The sequence below is a fragment of the Bos indicus genome, chromosome 3 (genome assembly GCF_029378745.1).
Source record: "Bos indicus isolate NIAB-ARS_2022 breed Sahiwal x Tharparkar chromosome 3, NIAB-ARS_B.indTharparkar_mat_pri_1.0, whole genome shotgun sequence".
Lineage (NCBI taxonomy): Eukaryota > Metazoa > Chordata > Mammalia > Artiodactyla > Bovidae > Bos > Bos indicus.
In genome coordinates this window covers 43,761,911-43,777,347 of record NC_091762.1, presented here as the reverse complement: position 1 = coordinate 43,777,347, position 15,437 = coordinate 43,761,911, and the positions used below count along the sequence as shown (strand labels likewise).

General features: G+C 36.0%; 1 protein-coding gene across 4 annotated transcripts in view; it reads left to right on the top strand.

Annotated features, from left to right (window-relative positions):
- Positions 1-11,493, top strand: part of AGL (amylo-alpha-1,6-glucosidase and 4-alpha-glucanotransferase) — a 102,173-nt gene extending 90,680 nt beyond the window's left edge. For all 4 annotated transcript variants that reach the window (XM_070786051.1, XM_070786052.1, XM_019957000.2 and 1 more), the window contains exons 32-34: positions 1,712-1,799; positions 1,899-2,032; positions 8,806-11,493. In XM_070786051.1, coding sequence (XP_070642152.1) covers positions 1,712-1,799; positions 1,899-2,032; positions 8,806-8,923 — 340 coding nt within the window. In that variant the 3' untranslated portion in view covers positions 8,924-11,493. The remainder of the gene's footprint in view (positions 1-1,711; positions 1,800-1,898; positions 2,033-8,805) is intronic.
- The last annotated feature ends 3,944 nt before the right edge of the window (positions 11,494-15,437 follow it).

The following is a 15,437-nucleotide window of genomic DNA, read 5'->3' as shown; positions in this document are numbered from 1 at the left end:
GAGCCCCGATCCCTGGGTCAGGAAGATCCCCTGAGAAGGACACCAACCCACTCCAGTATTCTTGGTTGGAGAATCCCATGGACAGAGGAGCCTAGGGGGCTACAGTCCATGGGGTCACAAAGAGTCAGACACAACTTAGCAACTAAACAGCAACAACATCTTCAATAATCATCAGTGTTCAAAGTGGGCTTGTCCTAAATTCAATAATCAATAAAAGAATTTTAACTTTATAAAACTAAGGTATCATATGAATATTTTCTAATGCCTATTTTTTCTAATCATAAAAGTCATATATGATTATTATGAACATTGGAAGCATAGATGTATTGTTTCCTCAGAGACAATATTTTAGAAGTTGTTACTCCTAGTAGTTCCTCCTATAATTCTAAATAGTATGTGTTTGTAGCTATTTCTTGATTCCTTTAAATATTAGATGTTATTTGCTTACTTCTTGTGATGACAGATCACATCACTTCTTTTGATGACAGATTTAACTGTGTCGTTACCTCGCCCTGAACCCTTTCCATTTTCTCTAAATAATTACATCACTGTTTTTATTTAAGCCAATAAATAATTTTGTTTCTATGATTAAATGTTTATCTCATTTTTCATTTCTTTTCTTTTCCAATTTTTATTTTTTCTTGAGTTTATAATGATGTTTATATTTTCCTTCTACTGTTTTGCTTTAAAATTTGATGCCCATCATCATTTGCTTTCTGTTTCATATGTGAGAGATCCCCATTTTGTTGTAGCCTTACCTTTGTAGATTTTTCCTAACGTATTGTTTACTCATTTTACTCTTGAGATGCAAAATTTTATATGTGTGAACTTATCTGCATTCTAAAGTATTCACAATGTTTTCAGAGATGGTAAGAACCACTGGTCAGAACTAAAACCCACAGAAAAAACATACTTATGTGATAAGGTCTATCTATCTCACTAAAAGAAAAAATGGAATAATTTAATTAAAGAGAGTATAGATAACTATCTTGTATTAAATATTGCAGTGTTTGTACTTTGTTTAGTTTGTAAATATGTGTAAATTGTATTCAGTTGCTATTTATAATCTGGTAATCTACCAATTTTACTTAATTTTAAAATAACTTAATGGAGAAGTTTAAAAAACAGCCTTTCCAATATATAATAATTGGTAAAACTTTATCATTAATGTTCGCTAATTCAAATTATTATGTGTATATTTTAATTGTTATAAGTATAGGGGCTTCCCTTGTGGCTCAGACAGTAAGAAATCCGCTTGCAATGCAGGAAACCCAGATTCGATCCCTGGGTCGAGAAGATAATGCTGAAGAAGGGAATGGTTACCCATTCCAGTATTCTTGCCTGGAGAATTCCATAGACAGAGGAGCCTGGCGGGCTACAGTCCATGGGGTCGCAAAGAGTCGACTACAACTAAGCAACTAAGCACAAGTGAAATAATTAACTTTAACCAATATTTAATGTCTCTTTGGAAGCAAGATATCTGAATATTTTATATTTTTTGTATTAGGTATTAAGCATTTGTTAATCATCCCCTAACACATTCTGAACTCAGTATATACTAATTTAGGGTTAGGTGGATGATGAGCTTTAGTCTATAGGTTGGAAGATAAAATAATTTTATTATTTCTTACCTTTTCCATTAGGAGATTTTTCTAATGCTTTTTATATAATGTCTGATCTTTTTTTAACCTAAATTTCAATCATTTTGCAGTGATATGGTTTACTGTGGAACTTATGACAATGCCTTAGACAATGACAACTATAATCTTGCTAAAGGTTTCAATTACCACCAAGGACCTGTAAGAATTTCTTTTTATTTCTTTGAGTTTTCAATTTGTTATTTTTCAAAGAATTTTAGATATTCACAGCTCCTTTCTCTTCACTTTTAAATTTTTCAGGAGTGGTTGTGGCCTGTTGGGTATTTTCTTCGTGCAAAATTGTACTTTTCCAGATTGATGGGTCCAGAGACTACTGCAAAAACTATATTTTTGGTTAAAAATGTCCTTTCTCGACATTATGTTCATCTTGAGAGGTAAGTCATCAGAGCATGTAATTTCTGAAACTAGTGTTTAGCGTTTAAACTTAAATTGAAGAAAGTAAGGAAAACCATTCAGGTATGACCTAAATCAAATCCCTTACGATTATATAGTGGAAGTGACAAATAGATTCAAGGGATTAGCTCTGATAGAGTGCCTAAAGAACTATGGACAGAGGCTCATGACATTGTACAGGAGACAGGGATCAAAACCATCCCAAGAAAAAGAAATGCAAAAAAGCAAAATGGCTGCTTGAGGAGGCCTTACAAATAGCTGTGAAAAAAAGAGAAGCGAAAAGGAAAGATATACCCATTTGAATGCAGAGTTCCAAAGAATAGCAAGGAGAGATAAGAAAGCCTTCCTCAGTGATCAGTACAAAGAAATAGAGGAGATCTCCTCAAGAAAATTAGAGATACCAAAGGAACATTTCATGCAAAGATGTGCACAATAAAGGACAGAAATGGTATGGACCTAACAGAAGCAGAAGATATTAAGAAGAGGTGGCAAGAATACACAGAAGAACTGTACAAAAAAGATCTTCATGACCCAGATAATCATGATGGCGTGATCACTCACCTAGAGCCAGACATCCTGGAATACGAAGTCAAGTGGCCTTAGGAAGCATCACTAAGAACAAAGCTAGTGAAGGTGATGGAATTCCAGTTGAGCTACTTCAAATCCTAACAGATGATGCTGTGAAAGTTCTGCACTCAGTATGCCAGCAAATTTGGAAAACTCAGCAGTGGCATCAGGACTGGGAAAGGTCAGTTTTCATTCCAATCCTAAAGAAAGGCAATGCCAAAGAATGCTCAAACTACCACACAATTGCACTTTTCTCACATGCTAGTAAATAATGATCAAAATTCTCCAAGCCAGTCTTCAACAGTACGTGAACCGTGAAATTCCAGATGTTCAAGCTGGATTTAGAAAAGGCAGAGGAACCAGAGATCAAATTGCCAACATCCGTTGGATCATTGAAAAAGCAAGAGAGTTCCAGAAAAACATCTACTTCTGCTTTAATGACTGTGCCAAATCCTTTGACTGTGTGGATCACAATAAACTGTGGAAAATTCTTAAAGAGACGGGAATACCAGACCACCTGACTTGCCTCTTGAAAATCTGTATGCAGGTCAGGAAGCAATAGTTAGAACTGGACATGGAGCAACAGACTGGTTCCAAATCGTGAAAGGAGTCCATCAAGGCTGTATATAATCACCCTGCTTATTTAACTTATATGCAGAGTACATCATGAGAAATGAAGCACACACTGAAATCAAGATTGCCGGGAGGAATATCAATAACCTCAGATATGCAGATGACACCGTGCTTATGGCAGAAAGTGAAGAAGACCTAAAGAACCTCTTGATGAAAGTGAAAGAGGAGAGTGAAAAAGTTGGCTTAAAGCTCAACATTCAGAAAACGAAGATCATGGCATCTGGTCCCAACACTTCATGGCAAATAGATGGGGAAACAGTGGAAACAGTGTCAGACTTTATTTTGGGGGGCTCCAAAATCGCTGCAGATGGTGACTGCAGCCATGAAATTAAAACACATGTGCTCCTTGGAAGGAAAGTTATGACCAACCTAGATAGCATATTAAAAAACAGAGACATTACTTTGCCAACAAAGATCCATCTAGTCAAAACTATGGTTTTTCCAGTAGTCATGTATGGATGTGAGTGTTGGACTATAAAGAAAGCTGAGCGCTGAAGAATTGATGCTTTTGAACTGTGGTGTTAGAGAAGACTTGAGAGTCCTTTGCACTGCATATAGATCTAACCAGTCCACCCTAAAGGAAACCAGTCTTTTTTATTCACTGGAAGGACTGATGCTGAAGCTGAAACTCCAATACTTTGGCCACCTGATGCGAAGAACTGACTCATTTGAAAAGTCCCTGATGCTGGGAAAGATTGAAGGCGGGAGAAGGAGACACAAATGAGATGGTTGGGTGGCTTCATGGACTCAATGGACATGCCTTTGAGTAAACTCCAAGAGTTGGTAATGGACAGGGAGGTCTGGCGAGCTGCAGTCCATGGGGTCACAAAGAGTCGGACACGAATGAGTAACTGAACTTAACTGAATGCTTAGTCAATTCATTAGCTATTAAGTAAATGGCATTTCGATAACATTTCTGTATATTCTATATATCACAATGAAATTTGAAAGCTTTACTCTTTAACACAAGTTCTATGTAATTTTCACCTTATTTTAATTATTTTAGATTGTTATTTAAACACTTGATATTGCATGATTAGTATGAGGGGGAAAAGCCTTTGGTTTTTAAAATTTAATAGTTTTTGATATGGTTAGCACAGGATATATACAAAAACTAAAGGTTAGGCTTGGCCTTTTGAGTTCATCTATTTAAACATATATTGATAAATGTTTTCATAAATGGTTTTATAATATTATAATTAAAATATCAGTGTTGGTGTTTTGAGTGTTTCAAAGCCATTTGTCATGTCCTTTGTCTGAACTATTAGCAGATAAATAGTATCGGAGTTATGTGCCTTTTTGGATGATATAACTCGGTCTTAAATTTTACAAATTCTAGATTAAACCTAGATATATGTACATCTTACATGATGTACATATATCATATTTATAATATGCATGAGCAACATAGATTTTATCTCCTCTACTACAGGAACACATGAGGCTTCCATCTGTCACCATGAATGTTGTCAAAATTGTTTTTTCAAAGTTATTTTCATTAGCTTAAATACAGTCACAGAAATGGAGAAGGCAATGGCACCCCACTCCAGTACTCTTGCCTGGAAAATCCCATGGACGGAGGAGCTTGGTAGGCTGCCGTCCATGGGGTCATTAAGAGTCAGACACAACTGAGCGACTTCACTTTCACACACTAGAGAAAGAAATGGCAACCCACTCCAGTGTTCTTGCCTGGAGAATCCCAGGGACGGCGGAGCCTGGTGGACACAACTGAAGCGACTTAGCAGCAGCAGCAGCAGTCACAGAAACTTTAGTCCTGTCACACTCCTACCTCATCTAGAGATTAAGTCTGAAGTCTTTGTAATGTAAACATTCTTATGTTCTGACCTTTATTGCACCACAATATTTCCCAATATTTGCATTACTTTTCTTTCTTCCCTTTTTTCCATGAGGAGTAAGAATATGTTGTACTGAAGAGATGATCTACTTTTGCCTATAATCCCATCCCTCCTCCCTGTTCCACATCCTTGTCAAATGATTATCCTTACTTGGTATTCCACTTGATCCTTCCTTCCTAAACTATGAAGATACCTGTCAGCCTACCCTAAAATAAAGTTCCTTCATACTGTTCCTACTTCAAGCTTTGTTTTATCATTCCATTTTCTTTTCAGGATCCACATTTTCTATATGATTAGTTTTTTTTGTTTGTTTGCTTGCTTGCTGACACCAACTCAGTTATCACCACATGCAAGCTGGCTTTTGTTTTGCTCTCACCACTCTGGTGAATCCACTCAAGAAGATCCTTTCTGGTTCCCAGATCCTATGACTTCCTCTCAGTTCTCTTCTTTGACTGGCTATCTCGTTGCTTTTCTCTTTTCATGAAAAACCTATGCTAGCCATAGCATTAAATTTCCCTTGTTAACCTAATAACAGTAGCAATTAAAATAATAGCAAATAATATTTATTGAGTACTTAGTATCTTCAGACATTGTTCTAAATGCATTCATATAACATTACTCATTTCATCCAAAAAGCTATATAAGATAGCTACTATAATTGTTTTCCGAGCATCACATCTCCCCTTAGTAGCTGCGTGGCTATGGGCAAGTTATTTAATTTCTCTAAGCCTCTGTTTCCTCATCTATTTAAGGTATGTGCTGGTGTTGTTTTGAGGATTGATTTATTAGTATGTATAACATGGACAAGATACTAACTCAGATATGAGCTACTATCTCCATTTTATAATGTAAGCTTAGCAAGTTAAGTAATTTATACACAGTCAAATGGCAAGTAATTTGGTAGAGCTCTTATTAAACTCCAGGCAATGTGGTTTCACGGACTGCGCCCTTAACCAATACACAATTGGCTCTATTTGCTGTTTTTCTGGCTTTGCTTTATGGAACCTAAAAACACATTCATTGTCCAAAAAAATCTATCCTTGATCTTCTTTTCTTTTCTGTCTACTTGTCTTCTGTTATATTTCACCTAGTCTCACATCTTCACTCTTCAGGTAATTTTGAACTTTCATAAACTCCTCTTCTACTTTTCAGCTACTTAATAAACATCTTAGCTTGAATGTCCTTCTGCCATCACTCATTTTCTCTCAGTTTTTTTTCCTATGCTTCCCATCTTTGTTACAGTATTACCATTATTCATGGTCTGCAAGCTCAGACACCCCAGGTTCTTTTTAACTTTACTTCATTACCTCTCCAGAACATCCAGATAGTGGTCAAGACTTGATTCTAGCTCTCCTCCTTTTATTAACCCACCGTCTTCCTTTCTTTGGCCAGTGCCTAGTCTGTAACTCATAATCTTTTCTCTGGACTAGGCAATTAGCTTCCATATTTCCACTCTTCTCTCTCCATTTTGTCTTATCACCCCAAGCAAGCTCAATCTTGTTGACATGTAACTCTCACAATTTTAATCTTATGTTTAAAAATCTTTAGCAATTCCCCACCGGTTACAGAATGAAATCCAAATTCCTTAGTTTCCACAATTTTTTCTCCAGCTACCTTTCCATTTTTATTTCTTGCTGTTTCCTATAGCTACTTTTATGTCCATTAGCTTTAACTATGAGCTTTGGATTAAAATTCTGTCCTTGCTGCTAATTTTCATGTGTGACTTTCAGCAAGTTACTTAACGTCTCTGAAATAAATTTCTTCATCTATAAAATGGGAATAATAATATCTCATTACTTGTCAAGATTAAATGAAAAGATAGAACAAAAATATTTGTCACAAATCAAGAAATGGTTTCACCTAAAGTATATTATTACTTTTTAAATTTTCTATAGAATCTGTAATAATGTCAGTATTCTCATTTTTGATGTTGATAAGTTGTATTTTCCTTTTTTTCCTGATCTGCCTGACTAGAAGCTTATCAATTTTATTGGTCTTCTTAAAGAACCAGCTTTTGAGTTCATCAAATTTTTTTCATATTATTCAATTTTTATTTCATTGATTTCTATGCTAATTTTTATTATTCTCTTCTACTTATTTTAGGTTTATTTGTCTTTTTCTGTTTTTTTCAAGGTGTAAGTTGAGGTCATTGATTTAAAGACTTTTCTTCTTTTCTAGTATAGGTACTTAGTGCTAAATTTCCTTCTATGTACCAAATTAACAATACCCCAAAGTTCTGATGTGTTATGTTTTTTTAATTCAGTTGCAAATACTTTCTGTTTTTCCCTTTAGCTTCTTCTTTGACTCATAGGTTATTTATAAAGGTGTTATTTAGTTTTCAAATATTTAGGAATTTTCCAGAGATGTTTCTATAACTGATTTCAAAGTTAATTCTGTTGTGGTCAAAAAATGTATTTTATATGACTAATCTTTCTAAACTTATTGATACTTATTTTATAACTCAAAATATGTTCTAACTAGGTCACTAAACTGCAAGTAGAAAAGTGTACCTTCTGTTATCATTGGATCGTGGTGTGGTTTAGGCGCTTAAGTTATGTCCAACTCTTGCAACCCCATGGACTGTAGCCCCGCCAGGCTCCTCTGTCCATGGGATTCTCCAGGCAAGAATACTGGAGTGGACTTCCATTTCCTTCTCCAGGGGATCTTCCCAACCCATGGACAGAACCCGGGTCTCCTGTGTTGCAGGCAGTCTTTACCAACTGAGCTACAAGGGAAGCCACGACACTGGATGGGGTGTTCTTAAAATGTCAACTAGGTTGATGAGTGTTAGTCACTCAGTTGTGTCTGACTCTGTGATCCCATGGACTGTGGCCTCCGGGGCTCCTCTGTCCATGGAATTTTCCAGGCAGGAATACTGGAGTGGGTTGCCATTTCCTTCTCCAAGGGATCTTCCTGACCCAATGATTGAACCCCAGTCTCCTGCATTACAGGCCAGTGTTGTACAAAATACTTACAGATTTTCTGTCTACTTGTTCTGTGAGTTACCTAGAAAGGTAACATTTTATTTTACAGTTATGGATTTGCCTATTTCTCCTTGAAGTTCTATGTGTTTCTGTTCTAGAAGAATAGCAATGATACCTACACGTAGGGTTGCCGTTAGTATTAACTGAGATAATGTACATGAAGCACTAGTATTAGAACATAGTAAATGTACAATAAATATCAACTGTACTATTATTCAGGAAAATGAGAAATTTGTATAGAAATTTGGATTGTTTTTAATTGGCATTTTTTTCTAATCATTTTCCTAATCATTTCCTAATCATTTTTTCCTTCATCATTTCATGTTCATTTTATAATTTTGTCAAGATCAAACATAATACATTCATTAATTACAATTTGAGTCTCATAAACTTACTCTAAAAGAAATAAAATTAAGCCTGAGAGGATGTTTATCTCTATACTTATATTACTTATAATGGTAGTGTCCTGTTTTCGATACTTAAAGGGACTCCTTTGTAATTGAAAGTCTTAAATCCTTGAATGTCAAAGAATAATTTCAGTCTAAATTCTTTATACATAATCTTTAGTATAGCCTGTTTTATTTTGTAGTAAATGGGTACATATGATTGTTTTCTAAAAGAGAAGGCAAAATCACCAGCTATATTGCCTATTTTATTAACCCAACAAGATATATGTTTGATTATATCTCATAAAATGGCTCTTCTTTCTTTAAGATCCCCTTGGAAAGGACTTCCAGAGCTGACCAACGAGAATGGCCAATACTGCCCTTTCAGCTGTGAAACACAAGCCTGGTCAATTGCTGCTGTTCTTGAAATACTCTATGACTTATAGTTAGTTGACTCATGCATATATCTTAAGTATGCAACCAGTTGTATTGTTGAATGCAGTTATAATGTAATGTAAATGCTTTATATGCACATGCTAAAGTCATTTTTTAAATCTCATTCATATAATATTGATGCCCTAATAGGTAAGACTATAAAGCATTGGTTTTGCTAATGTAGTTTTTGATTTGAGTAAGAAAAAAAATTATCACTACCAATGGAATGTTTGTCTTTTGAATTCAAGAAGTATTCCTCAGATGTCTAGAAATAAATAATTTGAAAGCCAGAGTTTGAAAAAGAAAAATCATGTAATATTCCTTTCATGCATAAGTGAAATGAAATATGAGAATGTAATAATGAAAGAAATGGAGAAGTATCTTTAAATGGTGGTATATATTTTCTTCAGTAACAGTATATACTGAATAAGCTGTGGTTAATTAATCTTCTCAACCTTTTATTAATAGTTTATCTGCTGCTGCTAAGTCGCTTCAGTCATGTCTGACTCTGTGCGACCCCATGGACGGCAGCCCACCAGGCTCCCCCATCCCCGGGATTCTCCAGGCAAGAACACTGGAGTGGGTTGCCAATTCCTTCTCCAATGCATGAAAGTGAAAAGTGAAAGTGAAGTCGCTCAGTCATGTCCAACTCTTCGCGACCCCATGGATTGCAGCCTACCAGGCTCCTCCATCCATGGGATTTTCCAGGCGAGAGTACTGGAGTGGGTTGCCATTGCCTTCTCCAATAGTATATCTAGCACCTTCCAAATTGCATTCAGAAGATATTAATGAATATGGAATCATGGAAATGTCCACCTACAATATATGTTTGTAAGTGAAGCACAGATGTTTATAATGTGCTTTTATTTTTTTCACTGATAGTGTAATATGTTTTTAATACAACGAATTTCAACAGTATATTTAACATATATTTAATTGTGCTAATGATGCATAGGCTATATGAAAAAATCACAAAGTATTAGAAATTTATTTTCTAAGAAAATTTTTATAAAATTAGTCTTGAGTTCCACTTTCCTACTTTGAGATGGTTTACATTTTCATAATGCAAACCTTCAGACATATTTATGAGAATTTTAAAGAAAAAGGTACTATATTAATTTTCTAAAAATAACTCTTTTTAGTTTGTGTATAAAAGTGTATTATATTGGTTTCCTGTTAACTGAAAACTGTTGACAAGTTTAGCATGGAGAACAAGCTTAAAATAGAGATATGAATTCAGCAGTTATCTTGACTCCAGTAAAGTCACTTGAATAGCTTTTCATGTGATTTGAAGATAGCTTAAATCTGGAAAAGTCATAAAAGGAAAAAGACTTTTAACATTTGTATGATTTGACATTTTTAATATTACTTATTTTCTAGATGATTTTTTTTAATTATCTCTTTTTGTCTCAAGAAGGCACAATTAGATCATTATACTTTCAGCTGAAGGAAAATAGTTGCAAAAATCCATTTCATTATTCAGTTGTAATATTTATAGTTAAAATAGTGGTACAATAACACTTTTCTCACCTAGAAGTCATATGCCCAACTCCCTTAACTATGAGGAAGGAGTGAAAATATTGAAAAACAAGTAAGCTAAAACTTCTGGGTAATAAAAATATAAAAATGTTTCAGATGCCAAATACCCATGTTCAACCCTACGTTAGTGTTAACTGGCTTGGTTTTCTGGTTTCCCAACCTAAAGCAGATTGACTTCTACATAACTTCTTCATTGATTTCCAAGTTTTCCTTCCTTCTTCATTGTTCAATGTCTGACCTCTAGTTAGAAAAATGACCTTCCTTGAGAGGGAGAACCATTAGTTATCAAAGATTCACATAGTTCTGTTGTAATTAAACTTCTGTATTAAAAGTGGTAAGAAAAGTAACTAAAGACCAACATTAAATCTATTTTTAAAAAAAGCAAGAAGCAATGGCTGGCTGATGGTTAAATGTGATAAATAAGTAAATGAGTAAATTAATCTTAATAAATAAATAATAACAAGCTTACAATTTTCAAAACATAGCCATATTGGGTTATCTATGATAGGGCAAATATCCACCTCACCAGTACATTTTTACGATATCACATTACACTAGAAAATTAAGCAATTCATATTTTTATTAGGAATGTTAATGAAAGAATGTTATTATAATCTGCATGGCCTATTTTAAAGCTTAAGAAGCATGTTACACATTATTTTATCAAAGATTGTTAAAATAATATTAATAGCTTTAGACTTTAGAGGAATAAATGTTTTTGACTAAAAAACATTTCAATAGAATACTTCATTCCTGTGTGGTTTTGAATGAGGTACCATTATATCACATACTGAGAATGGTTCTGTGCCCTGATTCTTAATTAATTCCGATCAGTCTTACTCTTTTACTGGAGAAGTTTGCCAGTTTAACCAGTATGCTGTGATAATTTAATATGTTTCACAGATAACTGAGGAGACATGAGACCTGTCATCCTGTCCATGAACGTATGTAATGCATTTCTGATACGTCTTCACCTGCTCTGTCTATAGGCAAATGTCACTTTTATGTCTGTGCCAAGAAAATAAAAATCTTTTCTAAAGGACTGTATTTTGCATTTATTATTTAGCAGTTAACTAATTTGTTGGTGCTTACTACTACCACTTATTCAGGACTTGCTTATTTTGGGTGCTTTATCTTTTTGCAGTATGTATGGAAACAAAGACAGGAGGAAGAATTTTAGGCTGTTTGGTAATTTATTTAATTAGCTATGTTGAAATTAGGAGCAAAGTGAACTCTTGATGTATAAATTGACCTATGTTGAGCATGTTAGCCGCTATACATACTCCAGGTATTTCTTGGAATCTTTTTCACTACTGTGAATTTTTTACCTTTCATGAGTATGAGTGAATTGGTCAAACTTGCCAAACTTATTTATAGAAATCTTCAATGCACCAAAATAATAAACTCATGCTTAAGTTGCTCAATTCAGGGGTTGTTTTTCCATTTGTATAAGACTTGCACTATTAAATGGTACTGATACTTTGTCATTTGGGCAGTTTTTTCCAAATATATATTTCTTAGCATATCTGGTATTGGGTTTGTCAGCTACAAATTGGCACTTAGCAAGAGCATTGCCAATGACAAGGCATCTGCCATCTGCCTCTACAGAGACTGAACCCCACGCTGCTGTAGCTGTTGACCTTCAACACCCCCTGAGGGAGTTCAGGGTGGAGTGAGGCACTCTGTGCTCCAGGGAATCTGGTGGGACAGGTCTTTAGATAGTTGGATGCTTTTAGGAACAGATTCTATGATCTCAATCCTTGCATATCTAGAGAAGCACTAAATCCCTTCATGGTGACATCAGACCCTCAGGACTAACAAAAAACCTTTTGTAAATTGAGTGCTTCATGGTATTGAACTCCCCCTTCACCAAAACCTTATACATTGACTTTCCCCACTGCTGCTTTGGAGCAGTCTTCTCTCAGAGCCGTCTGAGATGCTGCCTCCCAGGCTGCAGTCCTCATTTTGCCCCAAATAAAACCTAACTCACAACTCTCCAGTTGTACATCTTTTTTAGTCGACAGGTTAGAGGTTTTTTGTTTAACTTACAGAAACTTTCATTTTTATTTAATTAGATATTTTAGTGTTTTTATCTTTGTGAATTCTTCTGTCTCTTCAAAATTTAACTGAACTTTTAATCAACTCAATAATAAACTTATATTTCTGTGTTATATTCTGATTTTATATTTATATATTTACAGCAGCATACATTATGAGGTGAAACTGTAGGTGTTTTTTCTCTAAATTGTTATATCCAAGCTCATGAATTGGATTTCATTTGTAGTGATTCTTTTTTAAATTATTGAATTTTTTACTTTATAATAGGATGTACTTTCTGGGATATCTGATTAAAGTTTTCTGTGTTCACTCATTTAACTAATGTAATTTTTGTTTTAATATTTATTAGAGCTTTTTCTCACCATCTTTGTCACTAATCCCCTGCTCTTTTTTTTAGAATCTTGTTTTCTATACTTACCTGTTTGTTTTTTTCCATGTCCAAAAAGTTTTCTCTTACCATTTTTACTAAATTTACAACCATACTGTAAGTTAATTTGATAGGAACTGACATTTACAGTATTTAATCTTCTAAGAAATAGAGTGTCTGCATTTATTCCATTTTTTTAGATTGCTGAAATTCCTCCTAATTTTTGTTGTTGCCAATTAGAATGAAAAAACTCAGATTAAACACTCATGAGCTTCTACCATATAATAGCAATTTTATATTAGAAGTATTTTACCCATCTTATATATAAGAATATTACTAAAGCATCTTGCCCTAAGTCACACAACTCGTAAGATACTGGACCAGAACTCACTCTTGATCTTCTTACTCTAAATCTTTTTTCAAAGATCCTCAAAACTGAAGTTTTGTGTGCTCACTTTCATGCTTGCCACCATCTATCCATAGGTCAAGATATAGCTATTATCAGTTGTCCACATGATTATGGAAATCATTAGATCTTGTTCTGCTTGGATCTAGATATATTCTCTTATTATCCTAGGCAGGGGACTTCCCTCATAGCTCAGTTGGTAAAGAATCTGCCTGCCGTGAGGAAACCCAGGTTCGATACCTGGGTCGGGAAGATGCCCTGGAGAAGGAAATGGCAACCCACTCCAGTATTCTTGAGCCTGGAGAATCTCATGGACAGAGGAGCCTGACAGGCTACAGTCCATGGAGTCTCAAGAGTCGGATATGACTTAGGGACTAAACCACATAGTCAGGATAATATCAGGGCTTCCCCTGTGGCTCAGCTGATAAAGAATCCACCTGCAATGCGGGAGACCTGGGTTCAATCCCTGGGTTGGGAAGATCCCCCGGAGAAGAAAAAGGCTACCTACTCCAGTATTCTGGCCTGGAGAATTTCATGGTGTATAGTCCATGGGGTCACAATGAGTCAGATATAACTGAGCAACTTTCACTTTCAGATATACTCCCTTATTATCCTAGTCAGGTAATATATTTGACGCCCTGGTCAAAATGTGTCTGCAACAGTTTGCATTGATAGGATAACTAATATGTTAGTGTCAGGACCAGCCCAACAACGAACCGATCTGAGGGAGCAGTGCCACAGAAGAATAAAGAAAAAGAAGACTCAGAAATAAAGTGGGGATCGGGGCTGATGCCATTCCCAGGCAAAAGCCCAGATCCTAATCCTTGCATGCCTTTTATTGTTAAACTCTACTTCCTTATTTCTGCTCTAGAGATGTCTGTTCTTTACGATCTCAGATTGGGGATAAAGATATACAATGCACAGTCCTCAATGTCAAACTTTCAGGCCTTTCATGACTTTGTTTAGCCCTTCGGTTCAGTTCAGTTCAGTTCAGTCGCTCAGTCATGTCTGACTCTTTGCAACCCCATGAATCGCAGCACACAAGGCCTCCCTGTCCATCACCAACTCCTGGAGTTCACTCAGACTCACATCCATCGAGTCAGCGAAGCCATCCAGCCATCTCATCCTCGGTCGTCCCCTTCTCCTCCTGCCCCCAATCCCTCCCAGCATCAGAGTCTTTTCCAATGAGTCAACTCGTCGCATGAGGTGGCCAAAGTACTGGAGTTTCAGCTTCACATCATTCCTTCCAAAGAAATCCCAGGGCTGATCTCCTTCAGAATGGACTGGTTGGATCTCCTTGCAGTCCAAGGGACTCTCAAGAGTCTTCTCCAACACCACAGTTCAAAAGCATCAATTCTTCAGTGCTCAGCTTTCTTCACAGTCCAACTCTCACATCCATACGTGACCACAGGAAAAACCATAGCCTTGACTAGATGGACCTTTGTTGGCAAAGTAATGTCTCCACTTTTGAATATGCTATCTAGGTTGGTCATAACTTTTCTTCCAAGGAGTAAGCGTCTTAATTTCACGGCTGCAGTCACCATCTGCAGTGATTTTGGAGCCCCCCAAAATAAAGTCTGACACCATTTCCTCTATTTCCCCATCTGTTTCCCATGAAGTGATGGGACCAGATGCCATGATCTTCATTTTCTGAATGTTGAGCTTTAAGCCAACTTTTTCACTCTCCTCTTTCACTTTCATCAAGAGGCTTTTGAGTTCCTCTTCCCTTTCTGCCCTAAGGGTGGTGTCATCTGCATATCTGAGGTTATTGATATTTCTCCTGGCAATCTTGATTCCAGCTTGTGCTTCTTCCAGTCCAGCGTTTCTCATGATGTACTCTGCATAGAAGTTAAATAAGCAGGGTGACAATATACAGCCTTGATGTACTCCTTTCCATATTTGGGACCAGTCTGTTGTTCCATGTCCAGTTCTAACTGTTGCTTCCTTACCTGCATATAGGTTTGTCAAGAGGCAGGTCAGGTGGTCTGGTATTCCCATCTCTTGAAGAATTTTCCACAGTTTATTGTGATCCACACAGTCAAAGGCGTTGGCATAGTCAATAAAGCAGAATAGATGTTTTTCTGGAACTCTCTTGCTTTTTCCATGATCCAGCAGATGTTGGCAATTTGATCTCTGGTTCCTCTGCCTTTTCTAA